The following is a 17256-nucleotide window of genomic DNA, read 5'->3' as shown; positions in this document are numbered from 1 at the left end:
AAACTCACTGTTATTTTTACCCACTTATAAAAAACTAGTTCTCAGATTCTGCATACAGACAGCTTTATGTAAAATATATAAACATTTGTCCAAATTGGTACACAGATTGCATAAATATGGCAATTAAGATTGCGTTTACAGATGTGCAGGTACAATGCTGTGCAAATTATCACAATATTACAATTTCAAAAATTATTCAAATTGGTATCCAAGGAAAGCAATTAGTGAAAAAATACCCATGCAGAATTTAAATATTTCAGAACAAAATTTAAAATGTCTTCATTAAAAGTTCACACATTTAAAATAATTTTATTCATTTTATTTGTATATGTCAAAATACATTTTTATTTCCAAAATAGTGGGTTTTGCAACTAGTTTCATGCAGAAACAAGGTCTGCTCAATACTACCAATAAAATCAATATAGCACAGTAGCTGTTCAGTTTTAGATACAAAGAATAAATAACCTAAATACAAAACACTAAAATATTAGAAACATGTATTTAATCATTCTTCACAGGCATCCAAACTTCACAAATATAAACCATAGCATGCCTAACTGTTGTGCAACCAGAACACGTTGCAGTCACTCAAACTGATCAATTATCTGTATATTTTACTTCCACATAAGACCATGGAAATTCTCAATATTCAGACCCACCATTCATACAGTTCAAATATAACCAAAAATAAAATTCCCACAACTATCCTTGTACCTTTAAAATCAAGAATCCTGAGCTTGGTAGTAAGAGCATAACCTTATATCTTCATAAAACCAATCAAGAGAGAGAGGACTGAAAATCCTACTTACCAAAACACCCTTCCCCAACCCCAAAGTAATCTAAAATAGGCAGTAGAACACAATGACCTTTTAAAATGAAGGGATACAAATTCACATTTAATATAGTATACAATACAATCAATAATACAATCAGCTACTATAAGCTTTACAATGTATAATTTATTCAAATGGCTGAACTGTTCAGTGGTTAAGGAGACAGTTATGTGCCAGAAAGATGTAATATTTTTTGCATGGTTTAATGAAAATATAAAAGCTATTTGTCCAAATAAAAGCCATCTTCACTATACTTGGTTTTGCTTTTTTTTTTCCCTTAAAAAAAGGCCACTGAAATGTATAAAATGGTCTGAACATGATGGTGGTATCAAAGTCGATGCCTCTTCACATGGCAATAACAGTGCATTTAACATTAACTCATGGGTTAAGTCTGCAAATGATTTCATAGCACTTTGGCTAGCACAACAGTTTTAGACAGCACTCTGATAAATATAGGTATGTGAAATGTGAAGCAATTACCTTATGCAACTTTAATTATGGTTAAATACTATCAAATGAAAACTGAAAATAAAAGTAAAAGCACTTTACAGTAGAAAACTTTTGTAAAGATAGGGCTCCACATAATGTGTAACTTTTAAAGTCTTTACATCACATTGTTAGCAAATTTTGTTTTTAACACTATCATGGAGTAGCCTACTTTGCATTAACAGACATTTGAAATAAGAAAATAGTCAAGCATGCCATTATGGTGGTCTAAAATCAAAACGATACACTTATTTGTATATACAGCATCACTCAGTACCTGCTAAAATGAATGTGAAGATTACAGAATCTAACATCTTATACTACAATAGTAAAAAAACAAAAACAAAAAAGTGACCAATGAAGGCAGGAAATAGGATTTAAAAGATCTAATCTCAAATGACTTTAAAGCATTCATATAAGAAATAAATGCATATTGCACAAACAGTGAAAGCAAATGTTCCACCAAGCAATTCAGTTCTGGGTGGGAGACAACATGGCATTAGCCTAATACATGACAATAATCGCAGAAGAGCAAGTGTTCTTTTCTGTAAATGAAAAAGCTGTGAAAACATAGAAGACTCTGCCACATGAAGAGTTAGAAGGAAAAAATACAAACCCAAACTTAGACATAAAGCCAAGAAAATTAAATATCAAAAAACTGGAAACTGTGGCACATCAAAAAATGTTGAATAACTGTCTTCTGTGAACGCTGAAAGTTTTTGTTGACACAAAGTATTTATGTACAACTAAGGCGTACTGGTTAAATATCTGAGGCATATCTGGCCTTGAACACTTTCCTTATATGCTGGAGCTGTAAACAAGTTTTCTCAGTCATTAAAAAAAAAATCTTCTCAGCAGCTGCATTAACATGAAACAATGGTCTTGATAAAAAAAAAAAAAAAAAAAAAAAAAAAAAAACCAACAAAAACCCCCCGGAAAATTAAACAAAATGAAACAAAAATTCTAGATAAGAGGGCATTTGGCAGGATATTCAAAAATGACAGTCTCCAAGGATTCTTCCCAGGCTTCCAGTGACTGCCAATTATGGTCCACTGGGTTACTAATATGTGCAATTCCATTACTTGCTGCTTTTTTTTTTATTTGGAAAGTTTGCTTATAACTCTGATCAAGGCCCCATTTTCATCTTTTAGCCTCTGGTTGTCTGCTTTTAGGTCTGGTAACATCTATGAGAGAAAAAGAGAAGAAAGGGTTTTACTTTAATAAAAAAATAAAACATTATTCTTAATAAATGTTATATTTTCACCACAAAACACATGATCAAACTTTGTCTAGTGTCTAAAAGATGTATCAGGAAGAAGGAAAAAACCCACCCAGATTTGTGAAACTAATTAGTTTAATAAATGATAGAATGAAAGGTTTATTCTCTCAAAGTTATCCATTGAAATGTACTAAATCACTTGATTTTATGACTCACAAGCACACCAGATTAGAGCAGCCAAGATAATGAAGCCTGTTTTTGTTAGGATAGGCTAAGGGAGTTCCTTTAACAGTTCCTGTCAGCACCTAAACCTTTTGCTTTCTATCTGTCACACCTATAACCATAATACTATTGTTCCTCAAGAAATCAACCCATCTAGGAAAGTTTTGAGGGATTAGGCTTGTTCTAAATTATTTAAATTCCTTATTCACCTATAGTACCTAAGTCTAAGTACCTAAGACAATGCCTAATTCAAAACAGATATGTATTAAATGGTAACAAAACAATTATTACTATTACTATTCTTAGATTAGAATACCATAAAATAATTTTTAAGCTAAAGGAGTAAATCTGCATCTATGATCCAAGCATTAACAAAATAACCAGTATTTTGAAGCAAACAGAAAAAAACACACACTCATATCTTCAAAAAAAATGCAACTCAATTTTCTGTTGTTTTACAGACAAATTGATGGAGGGGGTGAAAATACTACAAGCTAACTGAATTTTTTAATAAGAATGATTAAAATTGTATGTCTCTGCCAGGTTCACTAGGAAATGAACTACCTTATATTTTGGTCTTTATAGTTCCCAAAATATTTAGTCCTTTTTCCTCAGTTTTAAAAATGTACTAGATTATCTAATTAGATAAAAGTAAAACTTCTACTTGCAAAACTACCTTAAGCAAAATCTTTAGGAAGAGTTTAATTTTATGTGGAGCCAATCAATTCTTATCTGTGTCCAAAATGTTTACATATAACATATAGTAATCTGAAGTTTACTCATTTGGATATCTGTAATAGAGAACTAAATGAATATAACCTAAGATGGTCCTGATTGCTAATGACAGTATTTTGAAAAACAGATAATGCATGCTTAATCTTCAGCTTCAAAATATATTATATGTAAAATATATGTTACACTGTTTCTTTTCTATTTTCTTTCTAGTAAAGAACTATACATAATAGCCATATTTTAAGCCCTAAAATATTTGTAGAGCCAGAAATGTGCACAAGCTTTACAAAACTATAGACAAGCCTTTAAATTCCTAAATCATTCCCTACTTATAGTGTAGTTCATCAGTTATAATATACAATTAGTGACACTTTCTAACATTCTAAGAAGCCATGCAGAATTAAACAGTTATATGATAAGCTCCAGACACAATGGCATTAATTTGTAAAAAGTGAGCTCTTACTAAAACAAAAACACACTTACTAATACAAAAACACCTGCCTGGCTCTACCAAGAAGATATGATGAAACTAAAAATTATAGGTTCACAGACTGCAGTTGCCTACAGAACCCTGAGCGCTTGGCTACCACTCTTGTCAAGGCCCTATTCTCAGTCAGCAGTCGCTCATTTAACTCCCTCAGAGTTTGAATTTGCTTTATTTGGTGCAGGTTCTGCAGGAATCAGAACATAAAGAAATAAGAATAAAAAATAAGAAAATGGAAGACAGTCTGGTACAAATATAAAGAATCACAGATAATAAATATAAAAAAAATATTAAATCTTAAAAGAATACTCCAAGAGATTCAGAAAGGTAAACAATGTATTTCTTAAATTCCATTTCAAACTAAACAATATATAAAGCAAATAAAACCCAGAAGATTTGTCTCCAATCTTCAAAGCCATTAAATAATGTTCTAATAATAAACCAAATTAATAAAACATCTAAATCTTTAACTTCTAATTCAATGGGCATAATTTCCCATGTGTTAGTTCATCAATTCATACTGTGGTAAAGAGACTTCATGAAGACAATGTGATAAAAAGTAATCAATTAACTATGCTATTTTTTCCCCTGCAAAGGCATTCAAACAGATGATTATTTCCATAGGTAATGTAGTTTGATAAGAATATAGCTCTGCCTGTTCATTCCTCTAATGCCCTTTATCTTCAAAGAAGAACATTTTATTAATAGCTTATATTATTCCCCTCTACCATATACTCTCCAAGAAACACAGGAAGGAGTAAACAGAAACGTGATGAATAACAAATCCTCCATCTTATAGCTGTTATTGTCTAATCTTTTCTATACCTGCATATCAAAAGTGCTATACAAATTGATTATCAAAACGATTTGGGTTTTAAATCCTCTTTGAGCTCACTAAAACCTGGATTTAGGAAGAAAGAGAAACACCAGCTATAAATAGCTCACAAATTGGGTAATTAGCTTTTGAGAACAATTAATGTAAACAGTATCCATAATAGTATCAGCAATATCTCTCATAAATAACATGATCCACTTACTTTGAGCTCTTCTTCCATTTCAGATATTCTTCTTTCTAGAGCTCTTCGTTCCTAGATCAATTTAAGGTACCAATATTAATTATATAATTATTATATTCTTAAAGTTTTCTTCTATACTGTCAAAGAGTGATACTTTAGAATCAAAGATCAAATCAGGAGCAGTGTGGAAAAGATGTGATGCCAGTGATGTGTAAAGAGCTTTCCAAAATTTGACAGAAATAAATCTGAAGATCTTTACTTTTATTACTTTTTATAAGCTCTTTCTTTAAAGCTCTGATTTTCTGGTAAGATGCTATATAACATGTTCAAACAATTTTTTAGTTCACAAAAAACGCAGAGATAGAATAAACCAATATTCAAGACTGAGGATTGTATAGAAAAAAAACTCACACAAAGATGCAATTATACTACAGTGATAGAAGCAGAAAAGAAGCAAACATGCCTAAAATATGTGTACTTTACAGTTTCAAAAGGATATAAGAGAAGCTCATTTCCTCCACCCACAATGTTTACTAGCCATTATTTATCCAACTGACTTTATAGCTTTGTATTTAGGTTGATACCGTGTGTAGCATTAATGCGGTGAATCTGATGGAGAAGCAATTGCAGCATTTATTTTAAAATCCTTTCAAAGAGTGACAGGCAAAGCCAACACACAATACATTATTGCAGTGTACTGTTTTATTCTCCCTTAAAGATTAGCATTCTATGTGTTATGCAAAAAGCAAGCAGCAATAATTGATGAGCTGTAAAACTGGTTAGGTCATACCGCCCAGAAGATACTGACTCTTGCCGGTCACCTTTCAGATACAAATCATTTAAATTTAGTTTAATCATAGTGAAACTATTTCCAAGACATTCTTTCCCAGATTAATAATAAATGTTCATATTTAGTAAAGTAGTACATTTACTTATGAATGTTAATGTTCTTAGGATATATAATTATAAAAAATAGAATCCTTTTCATAGTCTTATAAGTACGTTATTCTAATATTCGCATGCTTAAACATTATTACATAGACAAAAATGTTATTTTCTATATATGTAGACCTTTCTCTTAGTTAATAATACAGCCATGATGAATTCATATAAACCACTGCACTTCTCAAAATACCAGCATATATAATAATAGCATATATTGATCCTCACCACTTTTGAAATACCAGAAATAGAATATTTCTTCTGACTAAGAGGTAATTTCCTTATGAGCCTCAATTTTATTAGATTTGGACTAGTGATAAAGCAAGACTAGAATACTATACCCAATTTCCTGATCCTAGTGGGTCAATGTAACTGACAATTATAAAATTACAGACAATTATAAAATTGCAGGCAATTTCTTATGTTTGATAAACATATGAACACTAAAAAACATAGTTAGGAAAAATGCACATCAAGTGCTTCGTTTAGTGCCTGCCTGATATATAGAAAATGTTGAATAAATGTTAGCAGTTATTATTACTATTATTATTAATACTATGATTACTGATGTCTAGGAAATTGAGAGTGAATTAACTACTTGTAATTTATCAGCATTTGACAAACATTTGACAGCATTTGACAAGAAAAAGGAGGTGAGACGAGAATGTCAGAAAATGAACGTGTGTGTTTTCTGTGTATATAAGCCTAGGGAAAAAAGAATAGGTACCAAAATATCAGTTATCTCTGCATGATAGATTATCAATGATGTTGACTTTTTTTCTTTTGTATGTTTTTGTATTAAACATATATTACTTTCATAAGAAAAATTAAATATCTCTCAAAAATTGTAACTGTCTTAAAAATAAAGAATATTTTCATCAAGTAGTTTGCTATCCATGTCTTTCATCTCAAAGATTAATATAAGAAAACTGATTGTATTATTTCTGTGTATCTTAGAGATAAAATTCAGTAAGTTATATGCTGTAACAGGATATAATAATCAACATTAAATAAATGTTTAAATAAATGTCTAAGTGACTATATTTTTAGCATTAGTTGTATCAGTTTTTAAAAAATGGCTCAGAGCACTAATTTTTAAAACTTGCTGAAATCATAATAAAATGATAGCTATTGCAAGGTACAATTTAGTAAATGAAACAGGTATTAATAGAACGTATTTGTTTACTTTAATATTCTGGTTTTTTACCATTTCATTTTTTTTTTTTGGTGAAAAGGGTAAGTTGGTTATTTTAAAAATGGAATGAAAGAAAAATGTTTTTATACCAATAGCTCCTGATTATTTACTCTTTAACCTAGAGACATAACTACCAGGATGTAAGTTATTCTCTAGTTGAAACTCGCAGGTTTAGCCACTGTTCAGCTGCACTATAAACACTTTTGAGCACTTCAACTTTTGGATCATTTATACATTTTTTAAAACTGCCCAGACCAAAACTTGTAGAGTTATTTCCAGACCCTTGAGCAGGCATCCTTAAACTACAGCCTGCGGGTTACATGCGGGTGTTTTTACCCATTTGTTTTTTTACTTCAAAATAAGATATGTGCGGGTGTGCATAGGAATTTGTTCATAGTTTTTTTTAAACTATAATCCGGCCCTCCAATGGTCTGAGGGACAGTGAACTGGCCCACTGTTTAAAAAGTCTGAGGACCCCTGCCCTTGAGCAATAATGTGTATAAGTAAATATATCACAACCAATAAAAAATTGCAGAAAGACATAAAATGTTATAAGGATGTTCTTGTAATCAATTTTTGTTTAAAATATCACACATCAGTTAAATGTTTAAACTCAAAATTAAAATATTATTAAACTAACCTTAAAAAGAATTTGAAAATGTGATGCTCCCAGACTTAAAAACTTTATTTAAAGAATGTAATTATTTTAATTTTCCAAAAAATTAAAATAAATGTATGTATGGTTTAAATGTTTTCAGTACAGAAAATCAAAGACAGATAAGGGGCATTTCAAAAATATCAGATTCATTATCATAATGTGTATAGTACATTTCAGAATCAAGACAAGATAGTTTTTTCAATTCATTAAAAGACTAATGTAGTATATTAAATTTTAACAAGGCTATTTCATACATAGGTATGAAATTTACAAAGAAACTAAGCCATAAAACACTTTCATTAAGTTAATAAATATTAACTTAAGCTAATTAAAACTACCATCCATAAAAACAAAATGAAAAAAAAAATCTACCATTGCTTACATAAAACAATAAAGGTAGAAAATAATTACTTATCCAGTAAGATGGAAACTTACCCTTTTTTCCATTTCCAATAGTGACCTATCAGCAAATCTTTCTTGTCTCTGCAACAAAATAAGAAATTATAAAAAGAGATTATCAATTATCAATGATTTTAATTTTTCTTCCTTTGTATGTGTTTGTATTTATAATTGCAATACAAATGTTTTGTATTTGTAAATGCAATAAAGATGGGGGAGGGACCATAGTAACTCCTTTAATAGGTTTTAAAAGAAATGTTTTGTATTTGTAAATGCAATAAAGATGGGGGAGGGACCCACAGTAACTCCTTTAATAGGTGTTAAAAGAAATCATAATACTCAGGTGGAGTGTAACGCAGGTGTGTGTAAAGAAAAAAATAGAATTTGTACTGAAATAAAGAGTAAAAGGAATGTTTAGAAATAGAACGGTCTCTATAGCTCTCATTTTACGGTCTATTATCATTTTTCAAATTTTCAGGAATTTTCAAAGTTTATTTAGGGGTGAGGGTGAGTTAAGTACTATAGAACAAAAAAAAGTCTTAGCTTTCCCTCTGATGCTCAACTGCTCTCCTCCTTTCCTGCACCACTAGAAGCAGCTAATCTGAATGGTCAGATTACAGGACCTTGATTGAAATGTGTTTCTTACCAGTTGAGCGATTTTGTATCCCCGTAGCCAGACCAGTAAATTAGCCTTTTTGTCCTCTCTCACAGCTATCTTAGTCTTGGCTCACTCTCTAGAGTTTTCTTTTCTAATCATCCATGCTCCAGAATCGGTAAGAAGGTTCATACTCACTTTCCCTTACAAGAAATTCCAGCTATACAGCTTTCTTCTCCTGGTGTGCTTGGGTTTCTCATTTTTTCCCCCTTCATGTACTATGTGACCAGCTCAAAGCTGATAAAATCTTCAGTTCTAAGTTTAGCTTTAGGGGGGATGGAAAGATCCCTTGAGTTTTAAGTCACATGTTGCACCCTATACAAGAGAGCTCGGTATCTGGATACTGAGCATATAGGCCCAGTTAAAAAAAGTGGTACCTTAGATCCTATTTACACTGACCTTTGTACAAACATCTCCTTGGGATTTCTGGTCAATTTGCTGAAAACGAATTTATCAAATAAATGGCTCATGCTTCAAAAGCCAATTTTACCAATTTACTAAAAATGGTTGTTGACAACTTTAACAAGAATGTTTTGTGGCTAATAACCACAAAACATAATTTAAAAACATAACTTCATTATTGATTAAGCACCATTTCACTGTTCAATTGGATAACTTTATTTCTTTATATTTTGCCAACCCTTTCAGCATTTATGCTTTAGTATATTTACAATTTGTAACCATGTTACTTTTTGATCCTTCTTTCACAATTTCTTCTTTATGGATATGGTATATAAAATTTAAAGAACTAACCATGGCCAGATATCTTTACTTTTTTTCTCTGTTATTTTAAATGGCATTATGGTTTGGGCTTACTCTTTCTGGAAAAATAAAAGTTGTTATGTCCCAATTGCTTCTTGTGAGAAATTCAATTCAGAATTTCAAATATGAACAGGACTTTGCTCTTTTAAGGAGGAAAAAAAAAACCCAAGTATGAACAAAACTGTTCAGCTAATTCTGGCTTCTTTTTGATGGTTTTGAGTTTGAATATTTATTTTAATTGCTAGAAATAGAAAATAAAGGCTGATATGCCTCTTCTACAAATGAATCATAAAAACTCTTAGAAGACTGAAAAACTTTTAAATGACATTCAAAAGTACTTTTAAAAAAATCAAAAATAGCCAGAGCAATGCTATCACACACAAATTAACAAAACTTTAGATAGAAAAATAGCATTTTATTGGGGATTTTTTTAATATGGGAACATTTTAGCAATTTTATGATTTGTCAATTTCACAGATTTAAAAAATCGACATCAGTTTAGATATTTTTACCTAGTTAATATTTTTGGTTAAACATTCCAGTTAAAGGTTTTAAAATCACAATTAGTAAATGTGGTGGTCATTTGGCAATGAGGTATGCAGCAAAGTGATTTCTGGTAAATGGGCCTATTCCCTCCCTTGGAGATTATATAGGAAGGGTGCCTGGGCTAAGGCAGGATTCAAGGATTCCAGGGTCTCTTGGCTAAATACGATCAAACAGACCTAAACTTCAAGATTAAACAGATGATAGTTCTCTTAGAAAAATTCCATGCAATTATTAAAACTGCCATTGCTTTGTATATTCACAAATAGTTACGAAAGCAATCAATGCTTAAAAAAAAAAAATCAGGTGGACAAATTCATAGACTTAAATAATCAGGATAAATACCCTAAAGTTGAACAAAAAAAGTTTAATGTTTATCAGTTTTTCCTTTATTAATCATCCTTCTCATATTAAGTCAGTATACCGGATGTGATACTCAAGAGTGACTGGTAAGGCAGAAGCTATCTTACTTTTTAATCCAGTGACTTGTTTCTCTTGCCATAGGAGAAGGATCAGAATTGGTAGCTAACCCACAGGCAGTGTTATGTAGGTTGTCCAGTGACCTACAAAAGGGTCACTAACAAGACCATGAACATTAACAGGCTGCTCCACACTGGATAGCAACTGGCTAATTCTATCAATTCCCCCCTCTTGCAGATTTTGACTGAGAGATGTACAGGAAGAACTAGTTGACAATAAGGTAGGCAGAAAAGCAGAGAAACAATAAAAAAAGCAGTAAGTGGTAGAGACACAGATTAGCTGAGTCACCATAACAACAGAACTCTATAGTAGGGAGCAGTGGTGGACAACTTTACTTAGAACACATTACAATCAAACCCCTAGAGCTGAAGCTACATTCAGTGAACTCACGATACTTTTATGTATGGAGGCTCATACTAAGCTACTAAAGCTCATACTAAGCTACTAATGAAACCTAAAGGATGATAATGTACCAGTTTACCGTGAAGCCTATTGAATAAAATCCTTCTATTATTTTTAATTTATTCCAGAAAAAAGTAAATAATCAGTAAACAGCATTATCTTGATTCCTTTTTACTAATAAGCATTATTAATACCAAACTTCTGTTTAGAGAAAATTAGAGAAAATTTCAATGCCATTTTTTAGATACAGTAAATCATAACTATTACCTTGAGAGTAACCAAGAGAAAAAGGTACAAACCTGGGTGGCCTTTTCCAATTGCAATTTAAGATCTGTTAGTTCCATATTTGTATCATGTAGCTGTGCCTTCAGCTTTTCATTTTCAGCTAGAATTTGTTCATAAAGCTATAAAAATCAGAGTAGAAATACAAATTACTTTTCTGCTCTTCTAAAAATTTTAAGATTTCTCTGCAATATTAAAGCAAAGACTAATGAAAATGAAGCACATGAGCTATAAAGGGTATATTAAAAATATGTTTTAATGCTTTATGATTGCAAGGTAGAGACTGTTGGTTATGCAGGTATGTTTGTCCCATATAAACTTTTAACATTAGTTCCAGCATTTAAAATATAAGACTTTTCAGAAAAACCAGACTTTTCAGACTCTCTTAAAAAAAAAGATTCAGTTATCTGATAAAGTGTACCATATCTGTACAGCAACAGTGGGAGCTAAGGAGTTAGTGTGATCTTTCTTTGGAATCTGTGAGCTTTTCTGTCCACTGTTCCCTCTTGAATTCCCAAAAATTAGATGGAGTATCAGTTACATTTATCATTATATTTCTATTGCATATAGTAAAATTAAAAGGCTAGTGACATATTTCTTGAAATATTTCAAATCCATGATAAAATCCGAGACCTTCTCCTTTTCTGATAATTCTTTCGTCTTTCTTAACACTTCAATGTACTCCTACTGCTTCTTTTCCTTCTATCTCTACTACTTCCATTATAATTTTTTGCTACAACCATCTCTTATCTAGACTATTTTAATATAATAATTGTTTCCCCTGATCTCCCTCTAATCTGTTTTATAAATAGGAACAAATTGAAAATCTCATAATTTCCATATGCCAACCATTCCATCCTTCTTGCTAATTAAAAACCCTTGAGTGGCTTCCCAATGTTCTTGGCATATGGGAATCCTTAAAATGGCCTGTAAGACACGGCATGTAGTCCCTCACTATACAACTAGCTGCTGCCTCACAAAACCATCCCCTCCACTCTAATGAAAATTTAATTACTCCAATGCATCATGTATCCATCCACCAACAGGTCTATGTGCTTGCAGTTTACTTTACCTGGACCACTTTTCTTTCCCATTTTTGCCAATTAACTCTTAATCATCTTTCTGTTCTTGGCTGTAGGCTCATTTCCTTTGGAAATCAATCCATAGGTTTTGTTCCATCTTTATTTTGTTATATACTTTTATAAAATTGTTTCTCTACTTCATGGTAATTGTCTCAATTTTTTTTTTATTATATATTCATTAGTATGATTACATGATAATGTGTTTCTCCTACTACATGTAAGATGCCCAGGAGAGCAGGATAATACTTCTATCTCCACTTGCCCATGAGTAGAATCTCACTACTTAGCAAAGTCTAGCATTCAGTTCTTTACTAAATAAATGATGGATTTTATTCATAATGTAAAATGACTCCTTCCCCACCACCACCCACTTCCTTCTCTTGCTGACTTGTCTTGTAAGACGGTATATAATTCAAATAGCTGCTAGATACTTGGAAACATATACAAATACCACAAGCTTTTTTCCTTCTCTAACAAATTACATCATGTTTATTCCAAGTTCAGAATATGAAGAACCATGATAGTCAGAATCCTAGATTGTTGAGTTTCCAGAATTTATTTCTTAATTACTTCCATACTTAATCCTTAATAACACTTGAACTAACTCCAATTTTTCAGTTACTTAGGAAAAACTATATTCTCCTAAAAAAAGCCAAATTCTTTGTTTTGCTGGTTCTTACCAACAAATAGATAAAAAATAGTGTGTGCATGAGCACACACATACACTGCATTTATTGAATGCCCCTTTCCAGCTTAATCACAGTAATGACTTGAGATATTTAAATTCGAAATAAAGTCCTGCTAATTTTTTGTTCCCCTAAAAAAACAGCTATTTTTATTCTACTTACCATTACTTGCCAAAACCCGAAAATGATTTAGTTTTTTTTAAAAAAATAACATTCAAATATAAATATCTCAATATAAAAGTTAACTAATTTGTTTTTTGAATAAATATAACGAAATAACCCAAGTACCTTTTTAAAGTCAGTTGAGTCTTCCTTGTCTAGCCTGCTACCATAAGGTTTTCTTTCTTCTAAGTAACTGTATGATCCAGAGCGACCCAGCAAGGAATCATACCGATCACTAGCTGATGTGGAAGTGGTTTCATATCTTCATAGATAAATTTAAATCAAAATCTTTATTATTAGGATTTCACAACTTATGTTAACATACATCCTAGTATATATTAACTTGATAGTTCAAAAGAGTAATAGTCTCCCTCATCTGTTACCTAATAAATATTTGTGACACATAATAAATGGAAAGTTATTGTTAATACTATTTACTTCCATTGATGAGGAAGAAATTCAAAATTTCCATCCTAAAAGTCAAACTTATTTCACATCACGATCAACTATTATAATTTTAAATTGCATTTTTTTTCACATTTTAACATTTTGAAATCTGAACATGGCTTCCAACTGATGGCATATTATAGTTTAATTGGTAGCATCTTTCCTTTTTTTAGTGGTAAATAACATAATGGTGTTTTACAATTAGTTACAGATTTGAATGAAATACAGTATATCCAAAATGATAATGGGTTTGTACTAAACAGGAAAATGTATCTTATTTGTAAATGAGAATTCTCTTATATCTGATTCTGGATTCAGGTTACCTTTTCTGATAGATGCCAATTGCCTCTCCATTTCAATTCAATAGAATCATCAGTATATAAAAATTTATTCTTAGTCTTACAAGGCTTCAGTTAACAATCATATGGGCAAGAGAGGCAGAATGGAGATTACAATCAAGGATATAGTAGAGGTTCTCAGAAAAGATGAACAATTTTGAGCTAGATGACACTTTCTGAAGTGTCTTCATTGGTTCATTCTTATCTAAAAAACACAGCTAAGGGAGAAGAATCTGAATACGTAAACAAATAAAATTCTAGTCCAGGGTGGGTGTCATCAGTCCCTGATGTTAACAGTGAGATAGTTAATGTTGAAGTAACTTAGTAATAAACATTGGAAAACTTAAGAAAAGTTAGCACTGTTGTAAGTATTTGGGAACAATTTTCTTAGTGACCTACTGTGACTACTAAAGCAGAAGTAAAGCCTTTATTTAACAAAGAAAGCTAATAACAATGATTAGGTAATCTAAATTTCTATAGATTTTTTTATTAGCCAAATAATTCTGTAAGTTTACAAAATGTACAAATATCTAGCAACATATTTTTAGGAAAGATAAAAAATGAGGAAAAAAATCAGTTAAAAAAAAAAAAGGAAAACATACCTTGAAATGGAATCCGTCTAGAAAGAAATGAAAAGAAAAACAGGCATACTAAATTTTTATGCTTTCATTAAGCTATTAACCTATGATTGATCAAGTAAATTTACTATAACATCAATAGAGTTTTCACACTATTAAACTAACTTAACTATTCACTGTATATGCTTTAACTTTAATGAAGTTGTTTTTAGAAGGAGGATCTAAAAGTCACTGTATATTTTTACATGTACAATATCATATAACTATATTTGGCAATTTATGGACATTTTTGTGACTTCCTACAAAAACCACATATATTATTTCTTAATGAGAAGAAAAAAATTGAGAAACAAACATATCCTCTACTTATAAACTCACTCAGGAGAAAGTAACACTTATACATCAAGAAATATCAAGTTCATTATGTAACATCTCAATGTAACCATTTTACTCATTTTTCTGTTTTTGATGAATATGAGAGGCAAATAAATGAATGCACAGGTATTTTATACATAACAGTATAAACATGTTTTGTTTAAAATTCATTTTCTGGGAATCTAGCTATATATCCCTTCAAGGTATAGAAATTAAGTAATAGGAAATTTAAGTTAATTTTCTCAAGCAAGTGGTATTCTACACTGAAGTTCCAGTAACTCTCCTTATCTAAATGGCAAAATGATTAATAGGGTAAAATAGTTTTATTTGGGGCCAAAGTAGTTTTTTTTGTGGTGGTGGTCAAATTTAGCTTTTTCTCTTTCTACTGAAATGCTCACTGAATCTCTTAAACTTCTGTAAAGTAACTATTCAAAAATGGTTTGTTAAATTGCTAAATTGAAATATTTGTAATTTCACATTATATTTATCTTTGAATGCACTGTAAAATTACCTGGTTCCTTTATGACTATTTAAAGTCTACTCTGGAGGAAAAATGTTTTACTAAAGTCTGTGTAAATTTCTTTTGCAAAAAGATTTTGCCTTTGTTCTCTGTATTGTTTTTATTTCCTGTAATGTAGTATTTTATTGACATATTCTTGGGTTTTATAATTCACCATTTTAAAGAATAAATTTCTATTTTCAAAATATGATTCAAATTCAGGAAAACATTCATGAACTAAAATGTATTCATATCAGATGAAAATATCACATCTCAATGTCCTGAGTATTAATAATAAAGTTTAAAAATGCTTTTATATCAAAAAAAAAAAGAAAATATCACATCTCACCTTACAGTTTGTACCTTTTCACTGATTTAAATTTTTTAAATAATAAAAACTCCAAGCAGTCACAGAAATAAATCATGGTGTTATCATCATTGATTATTTAAAAACTTTTAAAAACTGTTGTAAAAACCACATAATGTAAAATTTACTATCTAGACCATTTTTAAGTGTTCAGAGTTCAGTATTGTTAACTGTATTCACACTGTTGTGCAACAGGTCCTTAGAACTCTTTCATCTTGCAAAATCGAAACTATACACACTGAACAACTTCCTTCCTCCCCCCTACACTCAGCTGGGGCAACCACAATTCTACTTTCAGTTTCTATGAATTTCACTCCTTTGAATATGTGAAGAAGTGGAATCCTATAGTACTTGTCATTTTGTGACTGCCTTATTTTACTTAGCATAATGTCCTTGCTTCTTGTATTTTAAAACTGTTTTTCCAAAGTAAAAATAGCCTTTTAATTTTTCTCATTATAGTACTATAAGCTCATGTAATCGTATCCAAAGTTCCTCTATAATTCTCCATCCCTTTACTCCCTAGATAAGTTATCTTATTTAGTCACATAATATCTACATGAATGCACAACATACCAATTTACACACATGTATTTTATTTAATCTATTCCATACCAATAGAAATTTAGGGTGTTTTCAATTTTTTGTTTTGCAAGCAATGCTGCTATGAACATTGTGTAGATTTATCTTTACATCCTTAACCTATATCTTTGGAAATAAATTTATAAAAGTGGAAGTGCTAAGCTAAAAGGCCTGGACATTTTCATAAGGCTTCTGATTTGGATTGTTAAATTGATCTCCAAAAAGGATTAACTTACTATAGTCCCAAAACTTTGTCAGAAAATGCCTATTTCAATATTTATCATGCCAAATATGAACATTAACTTTTGCCAATTTCACTTTATTAACTGTTATGTTTTTGGTTATTGAGTTTGAGTGCATTTTCAAGCTTACAGGCCACTTGTATTTCTTCTTTTGTAAAGTTTATAGATTTCATGTATTCTGCCCATTTTTAACTGAATCTCAAATATTAATCTTTCATATGTTATACAAGAGGGTTAAGATTATTTACTTTTAAACTACATAAACATGTGTCTCCTAACTTCAATTAGGGTGTCTTTACTGTCACATTCCAGCTTTATATGTTTTAATAATTGAATCTGTTAATCTTTGTTTATAGCTTCTTGCCTTGGTGTTATACTTGATTTAAATTTTGGATTTATTACTAATGTTCTTTGCATGCTAAATGAAATAGCTTAATAAAACCCATCCAGAAGCTTAAAAGCAAATCAAGGCCAAGTGCAGTGGCTCACGCCTATAATCTTATTAGCACTTTAAGAGGCTGAGGAAGGAGGATTGCTTCAGTCAGGAGTTCAAGACCAACCTGGGCAAGAGCAAGACCCTGTCTCTACTAA

At 30.8% G+C, this 17256-nt stretch overlaps 1 protein-coding gene across 6 annotated transcripts in view; it reads right to left on the bottom strand.

The window, feature by feature from the left end:
* Positions 1-306: 306 nt before the first annotated feature.
* The window catches only part of PPP1R12A (protein phosphatase 1 regulatory subunit 12A), a 144651-nt gene continuing 127701 nt past the window's right edge, over positions 307-17256 (bottom strand). For 5 of the 6 annotated variants that reach the window (XM_012750338.2, XM_076007143.1, XM_012750341.3 and 2 more), the window contains 6 exons: positions 14628-14644; positions 13367-13502; positions 11328-11432; positions 8223-8270; positions 5014-5064; positions 307-2503 (listed from right to left, as the gene is read on the bottom strand). In XM_012750338.2, coding sequence (XP_012605792.2) covers positions 2417-2503; positions 5014-5064; positions 8223-8270; positions 11328-11432; positions 13367-13502; positions 14628-14644 — 444 coding nt within the window. In that variant the 3' untranslated portion in view covers positions 307-2416. Of the gene's footprint in view, positions 2504-5013; positions 5065-5782; positions 5814-8222; positions 8271-11327; positions 11433-13366; positions 13503-14627; positions 14645-17256 lie in introns of all 6 variants that reach the window. The other variant, XM_076007144.1, reaches the window with a different exon arrangement.

The sequence above is a fragment of the Microcebus murinus genome, chromosome 10 (genome assembly GCF_040939455.1).
Source record: "Microcebus murinus isolate Inina chromosome 10, M.murinus_Inina_mat1.0, whole genome shotgun sequence".
Lineage (NCBI taxonomy): Eukaryota > Metazoa > Chordata > Mammalia > Primates > Cheirogaleidae > Microcebus > Microcebus murinus.
This window is presented reverse-complemented; position numbering and strand designations above follow the sequence as displayed.